This window comes from Erinaceus europaeus, chromosome 6 (assembly GCF_950295315.1).
Source record: "Erinaceus europaeus chromosome 6, mEriEur2.1, whole genome shotgun sequence".
Classification (NCBI taxonomy): Eukaryota; Metazoa; Chordata; class Mammalia; order Eulipotyphla; family Erinaceidae; genus Erinaceus; species Erinaceus europaeus.
In genome coordinates this window covers 49,692,870-49,709,421 of record NC_080167.1, presented here as the reverse complement: position 1 = coordinate 49,709,421, position 16,552 = coordinate 49,692,870, and the positions used below count along the sequence as shown (strand labels likewise).

At 44.7% G+C, this 16,552-nt stretch overlaps 1 protein-coding gene and 1 long non-coding RNA gene across 11 annotated transcripts in view; both read right to left on the bottom strand.

The window, feature by feature from the left end:
* The window catches only part of CELF2 (CUGBP Elav-like family member 2), a 554,881-nt gene that overhangs the window by 98,007 nt on the left and 440,322 nt on the right, over positions 1-16,552 (bottom strand). For all 10 annotated transcript variants that reach the window (XM_060192151.1, XM_007524613.3, XM_060192156.1 and 7 more), the window contains one exon: positions 94-176. In XM_060192151.1, coding sequence (XP_060048134.1) covers positions 94-176 — 83 coding nt within the window. The remainder of the gene's footprint in view (positions 1-93; positions 177-16,552) is intronic.
* On the bottom strand, positions 9,884-12,584 carry LOC132538926 (uncharacterized). The gene is made up of 3 exons (XR_009550247.1): positions 12,444-12,584; positions 11,085-11,138; positions 9,884-10,311 (listed from the first exon to the last, which is right to left on the bottom strand). It is a non-coding gene; the product is annotated as an uncharacterized LOC132538926 (long non-coding RNA).

Genomic DNA, 16,552 nt, shown 5'->3' with positions numbered 1-16,552 from the left:
TCCGCAGCTAGGACCTTCAGATGAAAAGCAGCACTCCCCACTCCCACCCCCCAAGTAATAAAGTGATTTTGGTACAAAAGTAAACCGACTCACCCCAGGTAAAGTTTTAATATTGTGCAGTGCATTCTGGGCCTCAAGTGCAGCTTTTCTTGTATAAAATGTTACGAAACAACAACCTACAGAGAGAAATGAAAAGGTTTTTTAGAAATTTCTGTGAATGCGTTACTTCGATATAATAGAGCGCAGGCAGTGAACAAATAATCGACTTAAAAGGATACGTAATTTAAAAATAACAAAGTGCATGAGAACAGTAATAACAACATCGCAAGCGTCTGTGCGGGGCCTTTCATCCTCAATCACATTTATTAGCTTTGCCCGAGTTGGAGATCAATTCCTACCTCTGCACCAACTACACCTGGGAGCAGCTCTTCGGGACTGAGGGTGGGCGAGTCCTTAATGGCACTAGAGGTGCAGCAGCCATGGAAAGAGAAGTGTTGAATCATGGACACAATAGCAGGCACTTAAATTAGCTACAGTCTTCTTAGAGGGTCTCTCTAGAACATCATGAGTTTAAAAAAACTAGTCTCTAAACTCACAGCTTTTTAAGAGTTGCAGCAGTGTGGGGACTTACTCGTTTTTTTTTGTTGTTGTTGTTGTTTTTTGTTTTTGTCTTCATGGTAGTGTATAAATGCCAAGTCCAAAGAGGAATGATGCAGTACTTCTTTGCTAAACTGTACTGTATATGTACCACAATTTACTTAACTACACATTCTTGTTGGGAATCTGGGCTGCTTCCACATTTGGGCTATTACAAAGTGTTCGTAAGACTTGTGAGCACTATGGTGATTACCTCTGGGAGGTGGGAGGTGGGGATATAGACCTCTGGTAGTGGTGTGTAGAACTATACACTGTAATCTTACAGTCTTGTGACAATAACAAAACTTATAAAAAAATAAGTAGAGCTGCTAAGAACATATGGGGTTACATAAATCTCTCTCTACTTTTGTCTCCAGGATTATTGCTGGTGCTTGGTCCCTGCACTAGGAAACCACTGCCCCTCTGGCCATTGTTTTCCCATTTTATCAGGTAGGACAGAAAGAAGTTGAGAGCAGAGGGGGAGATAGACACAAAGACATCTGCAGTCCTGCTCCACCACTTGTGAAGCTTCCCCCCTGCAGATGGGGAGTCGGAGGCTTGAACCTAGATCCTTGCGCTTTGTACTATGTGCACTTAACTCAGTGTGCCACCCCCCTCATAAATCTCTTTGTATGGGCATTTTTGCTTTCTTTGACTAGATCCCTAGGAGAGAGATTTCTGAGACATAGAGCAGGTCCGTATCTAGTGTTCTGAGGTATCTCCAGATCATCTTCCACAGGGGTTGAACCAGTCCCACCAGGAATACTACTTAGTTACTAAGAATGATGAAATCATCTCCTTTGCCTCATCTGGGATGAATCTTGAAGGAATCAACTTATGCGAGGTCAGTTAGAAGGAGAAAGACTGTTATGTGGAAAACTGAGAAATGTTACACATGTACAAACTACTGTATTTACTGTTGATTATAAACCATTAATCCTCCCAGTAAAGAGAAGAAAAGGAAAAAAATAAAAAAGGAGAAAGACATATCAGTTGATCTCACTTATAGTTGGGACTTGAGAAACAGAGGGAAAGTCTAAGCACAAGGTGAACCCTGGACCAGATGTGGTCAGTGGAAGCAAGACCAAGGATGCAAGGGGAAGGTGGGGGGTGGTGCCTGTGTGGGCACTGAGGCCCCAATGCACAATGATGTGCAAGAAACTAAGTTGGTGCTGGGACATCTATCATGAAACAGACGTCTGTCATGGAAAGACTATACTCACGTGATAATGTCTCTCCTCTAAATTATCATTTCCCCAATAAAACAACTTAAAAATAAATACGTTAAAAAACCAAAGACTGTATTTCAACCATGCCAGAAATGAAGGAACTGGACTGGTGGTTCTGTGCTCAGACAGATGTGGGGCTCTACCCCACCCACCTTGGGACACCACCCAGCAATGTCTGAGTCCTCATTGCTGAGAGCTCACGGCTATCTCCAGCGGGAGCAGCCGTCTTCCTCAGCAGCCACCTCCATGGGGTGGGAGCCAAGACCATTCTTTCCTTCATTCTGCAGGCTGTCTGGCTCCACCTGGCAACTCCGCCTGGAGCCCCTGGACAGGAAATAGCTGGGCCTCCTGAATGGCCTGAACCACAAGTGACAAAAGTGGCTTCCAGAGGCTTCTGCCTCACACTAGGGGAAGAAGCTTGTCAACAAATACTTGACTTCTTTCAAGTCCACCAAGAGTAAATATGCTAAGTCTTTGACTTCTGGACAAAGTGGAATATGATTGTAGTTTCTTGGCATTAAAAATCTCCACACAGGGGAAGCTTTATGAGCAACGACACAGGATACTACAGGTATCTCTCTCCCTTGCACCTCCCTAGTAGCTCTCAATTTCTCTGTCTCTATCTAACAAATAAAATATTTAAACAAACAAACCAGCAGCAACAACAACAAAACTCTATGCAGGAGCTGGAGACAGTTCATTAGTAAGAGTGCACATGTTACCATGCATGTGGGCCTGGGTTCAAGCCCCCAGCCACCATGGAATATAATTACATAAGAAAAGTTTCAAAGGCAATGGAGCAGGGCTGTTGTAGTGCCTCGTCCCTCTGTTTCTATATCCTCTATCTGAGAGAGAGAGAGAGAAAAACAAAGAATGAAAGAAAGAGAAAAAAGAGGGGGGCTGACCAAGAGTGAACTGAGAGTGGTAGAATGGTGCAGATGCCAAACCCCAGTGATAAACTCTGCTGAAAAGCAAAAGCAAAACAAACAAACAAAAAACTCATGCATTCGAGGATCAGAAACTCTCAGAATACATCTTGGGAATAATGGAGGGAACTGAAAATTACTAATAAAATTTTACTTTTAAAACAAATCATACACAGACAGACAAACATCTTTTATGACTTTTTTTTTTTTTTAGCAGAACACTGCTTAGTGCTTCCGGTGGTGTGGGGGATTCAACCTGGGACTTTGAAGTTCCAGGCATGAGTCTCTCTTTGCATAACCATTATGCTATCTCCCCCCCCACCACCCTCTTCTTTTACGATTTTCTTCTTTAGCTATTTTGGCTACTTTGACCAGAGTTCATTTGCCCATGAGACCTGACAGTATTTTTTTTATTTTCCTTTTTTCAATGAATTGATCAAATTAAAGTGTGTTTTTTTTTTTTTTAACTTCATAGGCATAATATCAGCCCCAGAAAACCTACAACAGCCTCAAATCAAGGATGATCAATCAACAGGAAAGTTAATCCATGCTTTCAGTACCCATCCTAACCACTCCAAGAAGAAGAAAAGTACTAAGGAGCAGCACCGGGCTTTGGATACAAAGAAAAACAGAAAGAAAGAAAGAAAGAAAGAAAGAAAGAAAGAAAGAGAGAAAGAAAGAAAGGAAAACAGGAAGCGACAGTCTTTGTCTCCTAAACGCATCTAACAGACCCCTCAGTAGCTTCTCCATTTCCTTCTCCTGTGATTTCAGCATCAAAGGAGAAGTTCTTAGCTGCTACCTCAGCCATTCAAGTTTCAAAACGGAGGCAGAAATAGATAAGCAGGGCAGCTTCCGGGGCCTGAGACCTACCAATGTTTTGGGGACAGAGGAGAAGTTTTAAGGCATGTCTGGAAAGAAGGCACATAAGCAGCAGCTCTGGAGATGAAAATAAACGTAATCCAGCTCCACTCAGAGTGAAGAATGGAAAGTTTAGACCATCCCCAAAAGCTGAGATGGAGAACAAACACTGTGAGAAGTTGAAAGCATCAAGGAACAAAGATGGGGCCACTTTGAAGAGCTGTGACCAGCACACAGGTCTCAGTAAGAAAGAAAAGTCTCCTCCTTTCAACACCCAGACAAAATCCCATCATTGCTCCTGCCGAGGGTGTCATGTTCAGTCTCTATCTAAAGACTTGAGAACAATCATGAGGAAGATTGCCAGATGGCACCCAGCCTTTTATATCTTAATGCCCACTTGCCCATAAATTGCCCTTTCCTTGAAAAATGCTGTTAGATAACAAGCCTTCTGGCTATTTATTGTTTTTTTTTTTTCTAACAAGGAGGTGTAGGACCAGGAGATGGCTCTGCAGGTAGAGAACATACCTACTATGTGTGAGGTCCTGGTTTTGATCCCAGCACCACATGGGAGTACCCTGGATGGTGGAGCAGTGCTGCGGTGCCTCTCCCTCCCTCCTCTACCCCTGTACCCTCTGCATATAGAATTTAAAAACTGAGCCTTAAATATATACAATTATAGACAGATAGTTGTAGAAATAATAGTTAGCCCACATCTGCAACCTTAAGAGAACTGCTGTAGCTTACAATGGAGGGATTGGGGATTCAGAACTCTGGTGGTGGGAATGGTGCAGAGTTGTACGCACTATCTTCTAATTTTCTAAATCAATATTTAATCACTAATAAAAAATGAAACATAAAAAACAAACTTTTTGGTGGGGTTTTACTGCACACATATGAGGCCCCCTACAGTGTTGCATTAAGAAAAAGAGGGGTTGGGGGCTGGACAGTGACTGGGTTGAGTGCACGTTACCATGCGCTAGGACCTGGGTTCAAGCCGCCACTCTCCACCTACAGGGGAAAGATTCACTAGTGGCAAATCAGGGCTGCAGGTGTCTGTCTGTCTGTCTATCTCCCTCTCAATTTTTCTCTGTCCTATCAAATAGAAAGGAAAAAAAAAAAAGGAAAAACATGGCCTCCAGGAGCTGTGGATTTGTAGTGCCAGCACTGAGACCCACTGATAACCCTAGTAGCAATAAAAAAAGAAAAAAAGGGAAAGAGAAAAAGAAAAAGGGAAGCTGGAAGCTAGTGTATGAGCAGTGTTGTACCTAGGGTAATGGGAGAAGAATATGTACAGAAGGGGAGAGAAAGTCATCCCAAACTTCAAACTCTTTCCGATTCCATGCAAGGTCATGCTGCCTGAGTAACTGACCCGTAAAGTCAGGGCCTTGTGTCTATACAATGTTTTGGAAGTTTGAAGGCCTCGTGACGCCTACCCTACCAACCATTTAGACACAGAAGGCTGAGGACTAGACTGGGTTAAGCTCCAGTTCTGGTCGTACTGCCCAGGAGATGACCAGGACCACACTGGTAACAGGCTTCCCTCTTTGCCCCCAGTGGCCTGACTCATGCTGCCTGTGTGACTAGGGACCAGGAACATTTGAAAGAGGAGTCCTCTGCAGGTGTACATAGGCCCTCCTGTGGTCCCAGCTGGGCACCCAGGTTTTGAACAACTCCCACAAGCGGGTTCTGGCATAGAGGGCATGTTTGGGATTATCACCCTCAGGCCTTTTTAGGGGTCAAGTCCTTGGGTCCCTGACTCTGGCGAAAAACTGTCACCCTTGTACGCTGTCATCCCATTATAGTTGATTTACCTCTAAATTACAGCTCAGAATTTGAATCTGCCTAGAAACCCCAAAGTCAGAGTGTTTCATCACTCAGAGCATGCTTTCAAAAAGCCGCAATTATTCTTCACCTTTCTTGGGCTAGAAACAGCTTTTCAGCATGTGTACTAATCCGTCTAATATGGTTGATTTAGCATAAGAGTTTGCAGGGCAAATATGGTACCACATGCACTCAACCAGGTGTGTCACCACCTAGCCCTGCAGGTTAAATACGGAATTTAAAGAGTCACCTTAAATTATGTCTGTTGCACCCCAGTGGCACTTTTCAATTTGTTCACTTTCAGAATAAGGTTATATCCGATAAAAATTTGTTATTATGGTAGAGTCAGAGAAATAGAGTGAGAGGGGAAGACAGGGAAGGAGAGAGACACCTGCCACTTACTCCACCACTTGTGAAGCTTCCCTCTTGCAGGCAGGGACTGGGGACTCAAACTTGGGTCCTCATGCATGGTAACCCGTGTACTTCTGGTTGTGCCACTGCCCTAAAAATGTACCTGAAAGAACACTGTTTCTCTTCCTGCTCTCCTGCTAACCCTCATAGTCTTTAAAAAAAAGGGGGGGGGGAAGGAGTCAGGCGGTAGCGCAGCAGGTTAAGTGCATGTGGCGCGAAGTGCAAGGACCGGCTTAAGGATAACGGTTCGAGCCCCCAGCTCCCTACCTGCAGGGGAGTTGCTTCACAGGTGGTGAAGCAGGTCTGCAGGTGTCTATCTTTCTCTCCCCCTCTGTCTTCCCCTCCTCTCTCCATTTCTCTCTCTGTCCTATCTAATGATGACGACATAACAACAACAATAAAAAAAAAAGAAAAGAAAAACCTAAAAACAAACAAAAATACCCAGTCTTTGCTATGTTCACTCAATAGCCAAGACTCATGGATCTGCAGAGATGACTTCAGCAGAGAAAGAGAGGACTGTCAGGGTCTACCCTGATATGGTGATAACTATGGTTATAGACTGGGGTGCTCTGATTGACCCCAGGAAACCCAGGAAGGCAGACCGAGGATGTGTTGTTCTCTCTCATCTCCCTTGGCTCAGGTGCAACTGTTAAGGGAGCCAGCCACCTGTCCCTACATCTCCTCTGGTCACCTGCAGAACAGGCCTGAAACTCACAGATGAGCTGCAAGGCCAGATGGCTGGACAATCTGATATGGGGCTGGACCCCCTTGTATTGGTGTATGCTGTCTTAGACACTGTTAGTAGCTGGGTGGCTCCACAGCAACACCTATAGGTTCTCTTTCACAGACAGTGGTGGCAACTGGCAGCTACCGGGGCCAGCCCCTCTGGCTTCCCTTTCCCCGCTGGCCATGGACTAGGGGTCCTGCTTTAGGTCAGAGATAGGGGCCACTGGCCAGTGCAGACAGAAGGCAAGGGGCTTTGCTTTCTCGATCTTCCTTTTCAGGTTTCAGGCTGGGATTGCTGCTGCTTCTCAGTCTCTCCACTTTGCCCACTGGGCACTGTCTAAACAGCAGCCCTGCTGTCTACTTCCTATCACCTCTGCCTACTCACTTGGGAGACACTGCCAGGGAATAGGAAGGAGGACTTCATCAACAGTCATAGGGAAGATGAGTTCTCTTAAGCTAGACTGTGAATCCAAAGTTCTCATTGATACAGTGAAGAGTAGGCACACCAGGTAGCCAGGACGTAGAGTGTCAAGTTGATCTTCTCTGAACTGGTGACTGCTACTGGCTAGAAACTCCCAAGTGAGTAGGCAGAGGTGATAGGAAGTAGACAGCAGGGCTGCTGTTTAGACAGCCTGAAACCTGAAAATGTATGCACAAGGACCCAGGTTTGAGCCCCCACTCCCCACCTGCAGGAGGGAGGCTTTATGAGTGGTGAAGCAGGTCTATAGATGCCTATCTATCTCCTTCTTTATCTTTACCATTTCCTCTCAATTTCTCTATCCTATCTAATTAAAACAGGGAAATGGTCACCAGGAACAGTGGGTTTGTCATGTAGGCAACCAAGCCCAAGTGATAACCTGGTGGCAAGAATAAAAAAAGATCATGGGGTTCAGGGAGGCCCAGAGCCCCATCTGACATCCTTGATGTTTTCCTCTATTCTTGAAAGCTGGCCAGTTGGGCTTCTAGTTGAGCCTGCAACTCTGGAGAAACACTGCACAACCAGAACTGTCACTGTGCAACCCGGTATCTTGTGTCAGAAGCTGAGGGTGGTGATTCTGGGAGAGGGTGAGTGCTATCTGTGCACCCCAAGTAGGTAGAGGGGTGTGTGTGTGTGTGTGTGTGTGTGTGTGTGTGTGTGTGTGTGTGTGTGTTTTGCTGTCAGCAAGAGTCCCCTGGGTATCTTAGTAGCTCAACTGCTGATTTGAGATGTGGTTATGAGGTATGAGGTTTTGACTGTTTCCAAAGATAAAGCCCCCAAACAAGACAAGTCAATGGCATTCTCTCTCTCTTTCTCTCTCTCTCTTTGTCTCTCTCTCTCTCTCTCTCTCTCTCACACACACACACACACACACACACCAGTAGTGTCTTTAAAAGCAAGATGACACTCAACTTTAGTGAAAAACTTTCATTTTAAATGATCAAGTTGATTTAGCCTCAAAGAAACCATCTGGATTATCACAAACCTTTTCAAACCACAGCTGCTTCTCTTGACAATCTTTACTTAGAAATTCTTGGTAGTAATGCTCACAGATGAGAAAGAAGGGGTGGGGGAAGAAAAGCTCTGCGTGTATAGAGATAACCAGTTTACATGATGACTTGCCCTGAGTCAAACAGCAATTTATTTACATTCCTCGGCGTGGAGGGTAGGGCAAGCCCAACCCTGGAGAACAGATACTGGAGACAGGATTTTAAAATGAGTTCTGCCCTTAAGAAAACGGACACCATGCTCATTAAAGACACTTCCTCCAGGTTTTCAGACCTCACTGTGCAAGGGAGAGAGGGAGGGGAGGGGGAAAAGGTTGGATGCTCTGGAGAGAGACCATTTTTAAATGGTATTTTTCTCCAGTCCTTTGTCTCTGAAATATGGGCAACCAGGCAGTTTTTATTATATCTCTGTGTTGTTGGCTTTAAGGAATCCAGGACGAAAGATGGGAGGTCAGTGACCTGAATGGTTTTCAATGATTGAAATAGTCACTGACAGCGGGAGGGTAGAGATTTCAGGTCACACGCCAACAATTCACACCGCCAAGGGCATAGGAGGATGGTCTGGAACATTCCCCCCGACTCCTGGAGCCCCCTCTATCCCCGAGGCTGGGATAGATTATTTCGAAAAAGGGGCTTTCACAAATGGGAGGAAGGGCCCTTTTGGAACATTCTAGTTGTAAGTGCTAATTTTCTTTCTACTGCAATTTCTTCAATAAATACAATATGGAAAAGTACAGATGATTTTCTGAAAGACGAATATCCACACAACTTGCAGATGGAGGAGAGAAGGTGAAGGAAAGCTTCCTCAAAGCCGTGGCTGAGCTGGGGGGAATACAATGCATCTTGAGTTTGGAGTTAACAGTGTTGTAGACCTGAATGCCTGTCTGTCCAGTGTAGTCTGCCCGGAGGGTGGAGAGAGGGGCCCATTCATGTCCAAGGCCATCCAACATTGCCAACACAAGAAATCAACATGACTTTCTAAATCTAAGCAAATAAACACTTCCAAACAGTCACTGACAGATCATCTAATGACTGACCCCTGCACTTATTCCTTTTAAAGAAATAGTCCTAGTCAGCAAAATTCAATTCCAGATACATTTAGATTCAGGACACCAACAAAGTCATCATGTTGTAAACTAAAAATTCCTTTCAAGGCGGCCTCTGAATTCTATGGGGGTGATAGATCAAGGAACCAAGAGCCTGGGAGGCTAAATGAGTGAACCTGTTCTGGTTTCTTTCTTTCTGTGAATGAAGTTCTCTTTTATGCCCATATTTGCAAGCAAAGCAGGTGCCCAGCTTTACACAAGTCGAATTACAATTGGGATCTTAGCTTCTGGTCAAGTTGGTTACATACAAGCCAGCTCAACTCATGCTTGCTTCCTCGGTGATCTATTTTCTCCAGTTCAGCCACTACCAAGAGAATTTCATACTTTTCTCTGAGTCCAAAGCTTGAACATCTAAGTGGTGTATTTTGTGCTCAAGTGAATTCCCCCACGATAAAGTTTCACGGCCATCAGTCACTGGCTTCCATCCTGCCAACACTCTGAACTTTCAGTTTCTATAAAGCAGCTAAAGGTTAAAAAAAAAAAAAGCCCCTTCAAAATTCCCCTGAATTAAACTGTTAAAACTTAGCATTGACCTTAAGGAAGAAAAAAAAAAGTTGACTTTCTGTGGCCTAGAAGGTAACACTTTGCATCTGAAAGAAAAATAATAATGACAAAATGCTTCTTTAAAAGTAGGCAGGTCTTGGGAGGTGACTTGGTGGCTGGGAAAGTCACTGGCCCCTTTCTCAGCTCCAAGTCCACTCACCAGGTACTGGTGCTTCTGGCTAATGCCCATGTCAAGCACAGTTATAGGAAGCAAGGACATAGGTTTTTTAAATTTTATTTTATTTCTTTTACTTTCTTTTCGATAACAAGTGTGTGTTTTAAAGGGGTTCAAGATAGGACTTAGTATGCAAAGCTGATCTCACAAGCTCTGCTGAAGATTCAGTACCCTGCTGGTAAGCACAAAGCTGCATTCTTGTAGATTGGCTTATTGTGGCTCCTCTGAACTTGGACGCCCAACCAAGATGGCACCAAGGTCATGGATTGGACAGTGAAAGGAATGGGATGAAAAGGATCAGTAATCAGAGCTAGAATTAGTTATGGGGTGAATCTGCAAGAAGATGAGAGGCTTCTGTTTTGTATTTCCCCTTTTTCCTTGTTTTAAATTCACAACTAAGGAAAAAGAAAATCAAAGTGAACATGACATTGTTGCCTTTTGGCTTTGTAGTTACTCCATACAAGATTTTATGATCGCCTAACTCTGCCCACCTAACCCTCTGCCACCTGGCTCTGGGAGAGGGTAGACTGCCCACAACAGCACAGGGATCTAATGGCAAAGGGCAAAGCAGTGGGAGGGTGGTCTATCCCAGGAGGGTGTGTCATGATCCCCCACCCCCACCACCCACCCCAGAGGGTCTCTCATACTTGGAAAGAGCCCCAGAACTGCTTGTATCTTTAATGCCATCCCAAATGTCCTTTGATGACCTAACACCTCTGGTTTTAAACTTCTTACAGTTTTATAAGAGATCCCCTCCCCCCATGAAAAGTGAGAATAATAGCTACCTTATACAGGGGCGACTTCCTGTCAAACTCAACTTTTAATGAAAGCTCATTGCTTGGACTGTTTTCTAGATGGTTGAATTACCATCTGGAATGTAAAAGGCATCATCATCTGATCAGACCCAAGAAGGGGTGAGGTGCTGCCCTTCCACTCCATGTTTTTGCACTGGAGAGGGGCACCATTGTTTGGTGAAATCCCCTGGGAATTTCTCTGACAAAGCAGGAGCTTTACTTCTTAGCTTTGGCTGTCTGGGGCAGCAAACTGTGGATCTGATGATATTTCTATTTTCTGAAGACTGGGTTTTCCCTTTGAAAGTTAAGGAAAAAAATTACTTTAGGTTGAATATAATAAGCCAACTGGTAAACCAAGATTTGGGGCAATGTACTTGAAGCTGCTGGCACTGGACAGCCTTCCTAGGTGGTCAGTCCCTGGGATATTCCTGGTGGGGGAGAGATGGACCTATGAATTGATCAGATAATGCCACCTTGATTCAGGAAGGCCTCCCAGGACTGAAAGTGGCAGAAGATAGTTCTGTCTTAAATCCAATTAAAAAGGACTTAGTTTAGAAAGTGCAGAGGGACCTCATTAAAAGGATGCTACGAATATAAGGCTATTTTATAATACAGAGTCTCTTGAGGGTACCATGGCCTTATAATTGTGAGAACAGAGGCAATGGAAAGAGGGTAAGTCACATTTATCTTCCATGGATACTCCACTGGGCATGGGGTCCACAGACGTCCTCTAGATGTCTCGATTGGGTTCTCAAGTCCCCACTCTCATATTTTCATGGTGTGGGGGGCTAGGATTCAGGGCAGCCCCTTACCATGAACTTGAAGAGAGTAAGCTCAGCTCTGGCCCTCAGTACACAGGAAAGCATCACAGACATCCCCACTCTTTCTAGATTCCACCCCCCTGCCCCCGCCACCTGTGGCATTTCTACCCACAATAGAGCCTACATCTCCCTGGAATTGAAGTCAAATGGGTCATATCAACACTTCCTCACACTGGTCTGGATGGTCAAAGACAAGGGACAGAGGGGCAAAGTACTGTGTCATGGGAGCTGTGTTCCAGGCTGGAGTGAAGGTGTATGCTGACTGCTGACTACTTCCTGTGGAAGCCATCGCTAGCAAGATGGTACTTATGGCCTTTGTAGCAAGGTAGTCATGATTCATATATATGATCAAGAGGGGGATGCTCTCACTAATGACCTGGAACAGCAGGACTCATGTAAGACATACATTCTAGGACGAGAAACAGCTGGAAAGGATGTGAAAAGAATGAGCTCTTTCTTGTATGTCATAGATGGGAAGGTGGATGGGCACAACCATTATGGGAAGCAGCATGGGGAATCCTCAGAAAGTTAAAAGCAAAAACACCACACGATTCAGTTAGAATTAGTGTTTTTGTACTTGTGGATACTCAAACACTAATTCAAAGAGATAAACTAGGGCCAGGAAGTGACTCATTCAGTAGACCATATACGTCAACCATGCCCAAGGACCTAGGTTGAAACTCCTGGTGCCAACATACAAGGAGGAAACTTCATGAGTAGTGGGACAATGCTGCACATGTCTCTACCTTCTCTTTCCCTGTCCCTCTCTCACCCTCTACCAAAAAGGAAAAAAGGGGAATGGTGGAATCGTGTAGGCACCCGAGCCCCAATGATAACACTAGTAGTTGCACTCTCATATTTACTGCAGAATTGTTTATAATATCCAAGAACTGGAAACAACCTGATGCTCACCAACTGACAGATGGAGACATGTTCTGTATACATGATGGAGTACTACATAGCTATAAAGATGAAATCCTGCTGTCTTCAACAACATGGAGGGACCCAAAGGAGAAGGGGGTCATGCTGAATGAAATAAGCCAGGGGGAGAAAGACAAACATCAAACATCAATAATTCCACTCGTGTAATTCAGAGGGAAGCCAAACAAACAAAGGAACTAAATAAAACAGACATAAACTTACTTTTGATCTACAAGGCCAATTAGTGGCTGTCAGAAGGGAAGGGGGAAGGGGGAGGTGGGAAGGGTCAATCAGGACAAATGGAACATGCACACTAATTCTCAACAAGACATGTTTAAATGCAACTTGAATAAAACTGTAATGCACTATAATTCACTAATACTTCAATTTTTAAGAAAATTAAAAACTGTACTTTTGTAGCCAAGTATAAATCCCTGCCCCCCGCTCCCCCGGGACAAAAAGTTAAGGATTCTGGTGTCAGATATCTCATGACGGTGAGACGAAAATCTTTCCTGGTGATTCTGGATCGTTCTCTCCTGTTCACATTGAGGACAATAGTCATCCCTTCTCAACATTCCAGACTGATGGTACATTTAAGAAAGGTACTGATTCTCACTGAGTGATCTCACTCACAGGGGGAATTTGAGCAACAAGGACAGAAAGGGAAAACACAAAGTAAGACTTGGACTGGGTTTGGTGTACTGCACCAAAGCAAAGGACTCTGGGGAACGGGGACAGGGAGGAGGCTGGGGTCCTGGTGCATGATGGTGGAAAGGGACCTAAATTAAGGGTGAGTGTTTTGCTGACATCTAGTACGGGAAGTGAGAGATTATGCTCAAGTGTCAGCAACTGCACTAAACTTTCAGTACAATGATGAAAGAAAACAAAAGCAAAACAAATATTTGTTTATGAGAGAGAGAGAGAGAGAGAGAGAGAGAGAGACCGACCAAGACCAGAGCACTGTTTAAGCTTTGGCTCACAGTGGTGTTGGGTATCGATCCTGGAACCTTTGGGGCCTCTGGGGTCTCTGACATGTAAGTCTGGAGAGCTGTCAGCTGCATTATCTCCCTGGCCCTTGACCAGTGTTTAACAAATTTCTTAAACTTGTTCTAAAAGGGGAGCAAGTAGTGACAGCTGTACCACAGATCTATTACATTAAGCAGGGTAACTTAGGAGAATGGGTCACAACTCCTGGTATATACATTAAAGAATTCAGTAACTGTTAAGAGGCTGCTGCCCACTTTAGGCTGCTTATGCTTTGCCATAAAGCCCCAAGCCTAGACAGACCTTCGGCAGGTGCCCTCTGAGGTAGGTGAGGGCAGGCAGAGTGACCTTCATATCACAGTGAGGGGCAGAGAGGCAGCCTCACCACCTGTCCTCTCCTGTGTGCAGCTAGAGGGTGGAAGGGAGGCCACATCCTCAACTCTAAATGATGGCTATGCACCCTTAGGTTGGGCTGGGGACTGACTTTTCTGTCCTGCTTTCTGGAGTAATTACTTGGAACTCATCAAGCTCACCCAGCTGATGGCCTTTGAATCTCCAGATATCCATTAACACAGCCTCTAAAGAGTCGATCAATTTTAAAGGAATGATTTTGATGACTTTCCTATTGAGGGGACAGCAAATGTCTCCCTAACCACACCATCAGTTACCCCACATCATGCCCACCCTCCCTGGCCCAAATTCCCTATAACAGTTTGCTCTGTGAAATAAAGCCAGTTGTCCTCTAGTGAGCCACAGGGTTCAGGACCATAAAAGGAGCTGAAGCACAGACTTGTCATTCCCTTTTCAGCAGTAACAGAACAGAGACTAAAGCAGTGGCCTTACACCTTGCAGAAAGAGGTGGCTTTCTAGAAGTCATTTTGGGGAGAGGAGGTGGAGAAAGCTATCAGGAGGAGGACTTGGGACACCCAGGAATGCTCAGGCAGCCCATGAAAAAAAGAGCTCCCATTCTAAGAACAGTGATTTTAAAGTTGCTGCCATAGTGTGCTAAGACAGAAAAGACAGCCAGGCTGCCAGAGCAATGCCTGTCACTGATCCAGGGATCAATTTCAGGCCGGAGACAGTGAGGCCTGAAATGGCTCCAGCCATTATGTGAGGTGGCATGCACAGAGCCACGTTTGGAAGTGAGGACATGGACAAATAAATAAAGACTGACGTTTGTCCTTCTTTCCACTGTCTGGTGAAATTGTGGGGGTTACTCTGTATCTGAAGACTTTCTCTGTATCTAGGGTAGTCAAGAAACTCACTGACCAAGCAGGGGTTCCTTTGGACCGCAGAAGGGGGTAATATCAGTCACTGTTTTGGGATAACAGAGGCAAATCTTAGGAACACCCTCTCCTAATCCACCCGTCATCTTTGAGTTTCTTCTTGTTAGTATGAAGTTCTGATTTATGGTAAAACCAAACTTCCACAGGAGACACAGCCCTGCGATTCATTTTCCCAGCTGTTTACACTTTAGCATAAATAAACTGAGGAGGATGGGCTTTCTTAAAAGTCTACACAGTAAGCACATGGGTGCTAGTGTAGGAGAGGTTGACAGCAAAGAGGAGAAAGACCAAAATGACGTGGTAGCTGGGGGTGAGGAGAGAAACTTCATATTTAAACTATAACTGGGGCTGACTCCCCTGCACTCTGTTTTACTTTGCAGGGCAGAAGACGGCAGGGGAGCTTAGTAACCATGCACTTCAAGCCCTATTTCCAGTTGAAGCACATGGCGGGGGAATGGGGTGGGTGTCATTGTTTTGATGATCTATTTGCTGACCAAGTCTGGTCTCAAATCCAGTCATGCAGACCTGCCCTGGCAAAGCCTGCCCTGTCTCTTTGAAATTCTGAATCTCCACCATCTACACACTGCACTTGGCTTTCCACACTTAGGATATGAAATAAGTGTAACTGGTCACAGACACCAGGAAAATAAGACATTGTCCTTGCACTTGCTGTGTTAAATATTCAGCTACAATGCAGATAGACTTTATTTAGCAGAATTAGAAAGACTCATCTTCTCTGCCATGGAATCTTGCCCTAGAAAGCTCAGAGCAACAAGTGAAATATTACCTTGATTTTGAGATTCCAGGAAGCAGAACACCCCCACATGCTGATCAACTGCTCCTGGGGTTCCCTCTGGGAAGGGGAATCCATCCATCAACCCCCTGCTGCTCCCCCCCCCACCACAATCGCATTTGATCTAAAAAAAGAAAAGTCCATTTTTCTCAATCATTGCCAATGACACTTATTCTTCTGTTAAACTGTCAGAAAAAAAAAAAGAGGAAAGAAATATCCTGAAGGCTCCTATTTCATCCTCAGATGACAGGACGAAGATGGATTTCCAAGTCCTTTGTCCCTCTGGACTGGGGGGGGGGTGTCTGGGTTTCAAACTAGCACATAGACTCATACTCACTCACTCGGTTATTAAGATGGGGTGGGGAGAAAGGCATGTTGTAGAGCTCTCTGCAATAAGCTGGAAGGCCCCAGGCAAGGAAGACCATGTCTATGGCAAAGCCTCCACCGCCCTCCACTACTTCCTAACTGTGCAGATAACAAACGATAATACTTCTCTGTAGCTGAAAGAGAGGCACTTCCAGCACCGAGGGCCTCACAGCTAGTACTTTAACTATTTTCTATCACAAGACGATTGATAGCTCTGACAATTCCAAAGAGTGGAGAGTCCAGATAACTTTTTAATATACCTTGGGATGCTTTTTATGTTAGTAGGAAGGTGGTGTGCCTTCCTAAACAGAATTGTTTTATGCCAACAACAAAGTTGGTCGAAATATTAAAAACAGGTCTACTCTATGGCCCAGCACTTAGTCCCGTATCCTCTCTACACAAAAGCATCCATCCCCAGATATAAGTGCACATCTCTGTCCATTGAAGTGCTATTTCCAACAGTCAAGATGTGGCAACAGTAAGTGCTCAGTGATGGATGTGTGGATAAAGACAATGCAGTGTATGTGCACCTTGGAATACTACTCAGCTATGAAAAAGATGGAATCTCACCTTTTGCAAGCACATGAATCTTGTTGGGGGGGGGTGGGATAAAGCAAACTGAAATAAGTCAGAATGAGGAAGGCAAATACTGGAAGATCTTGCTCACACAT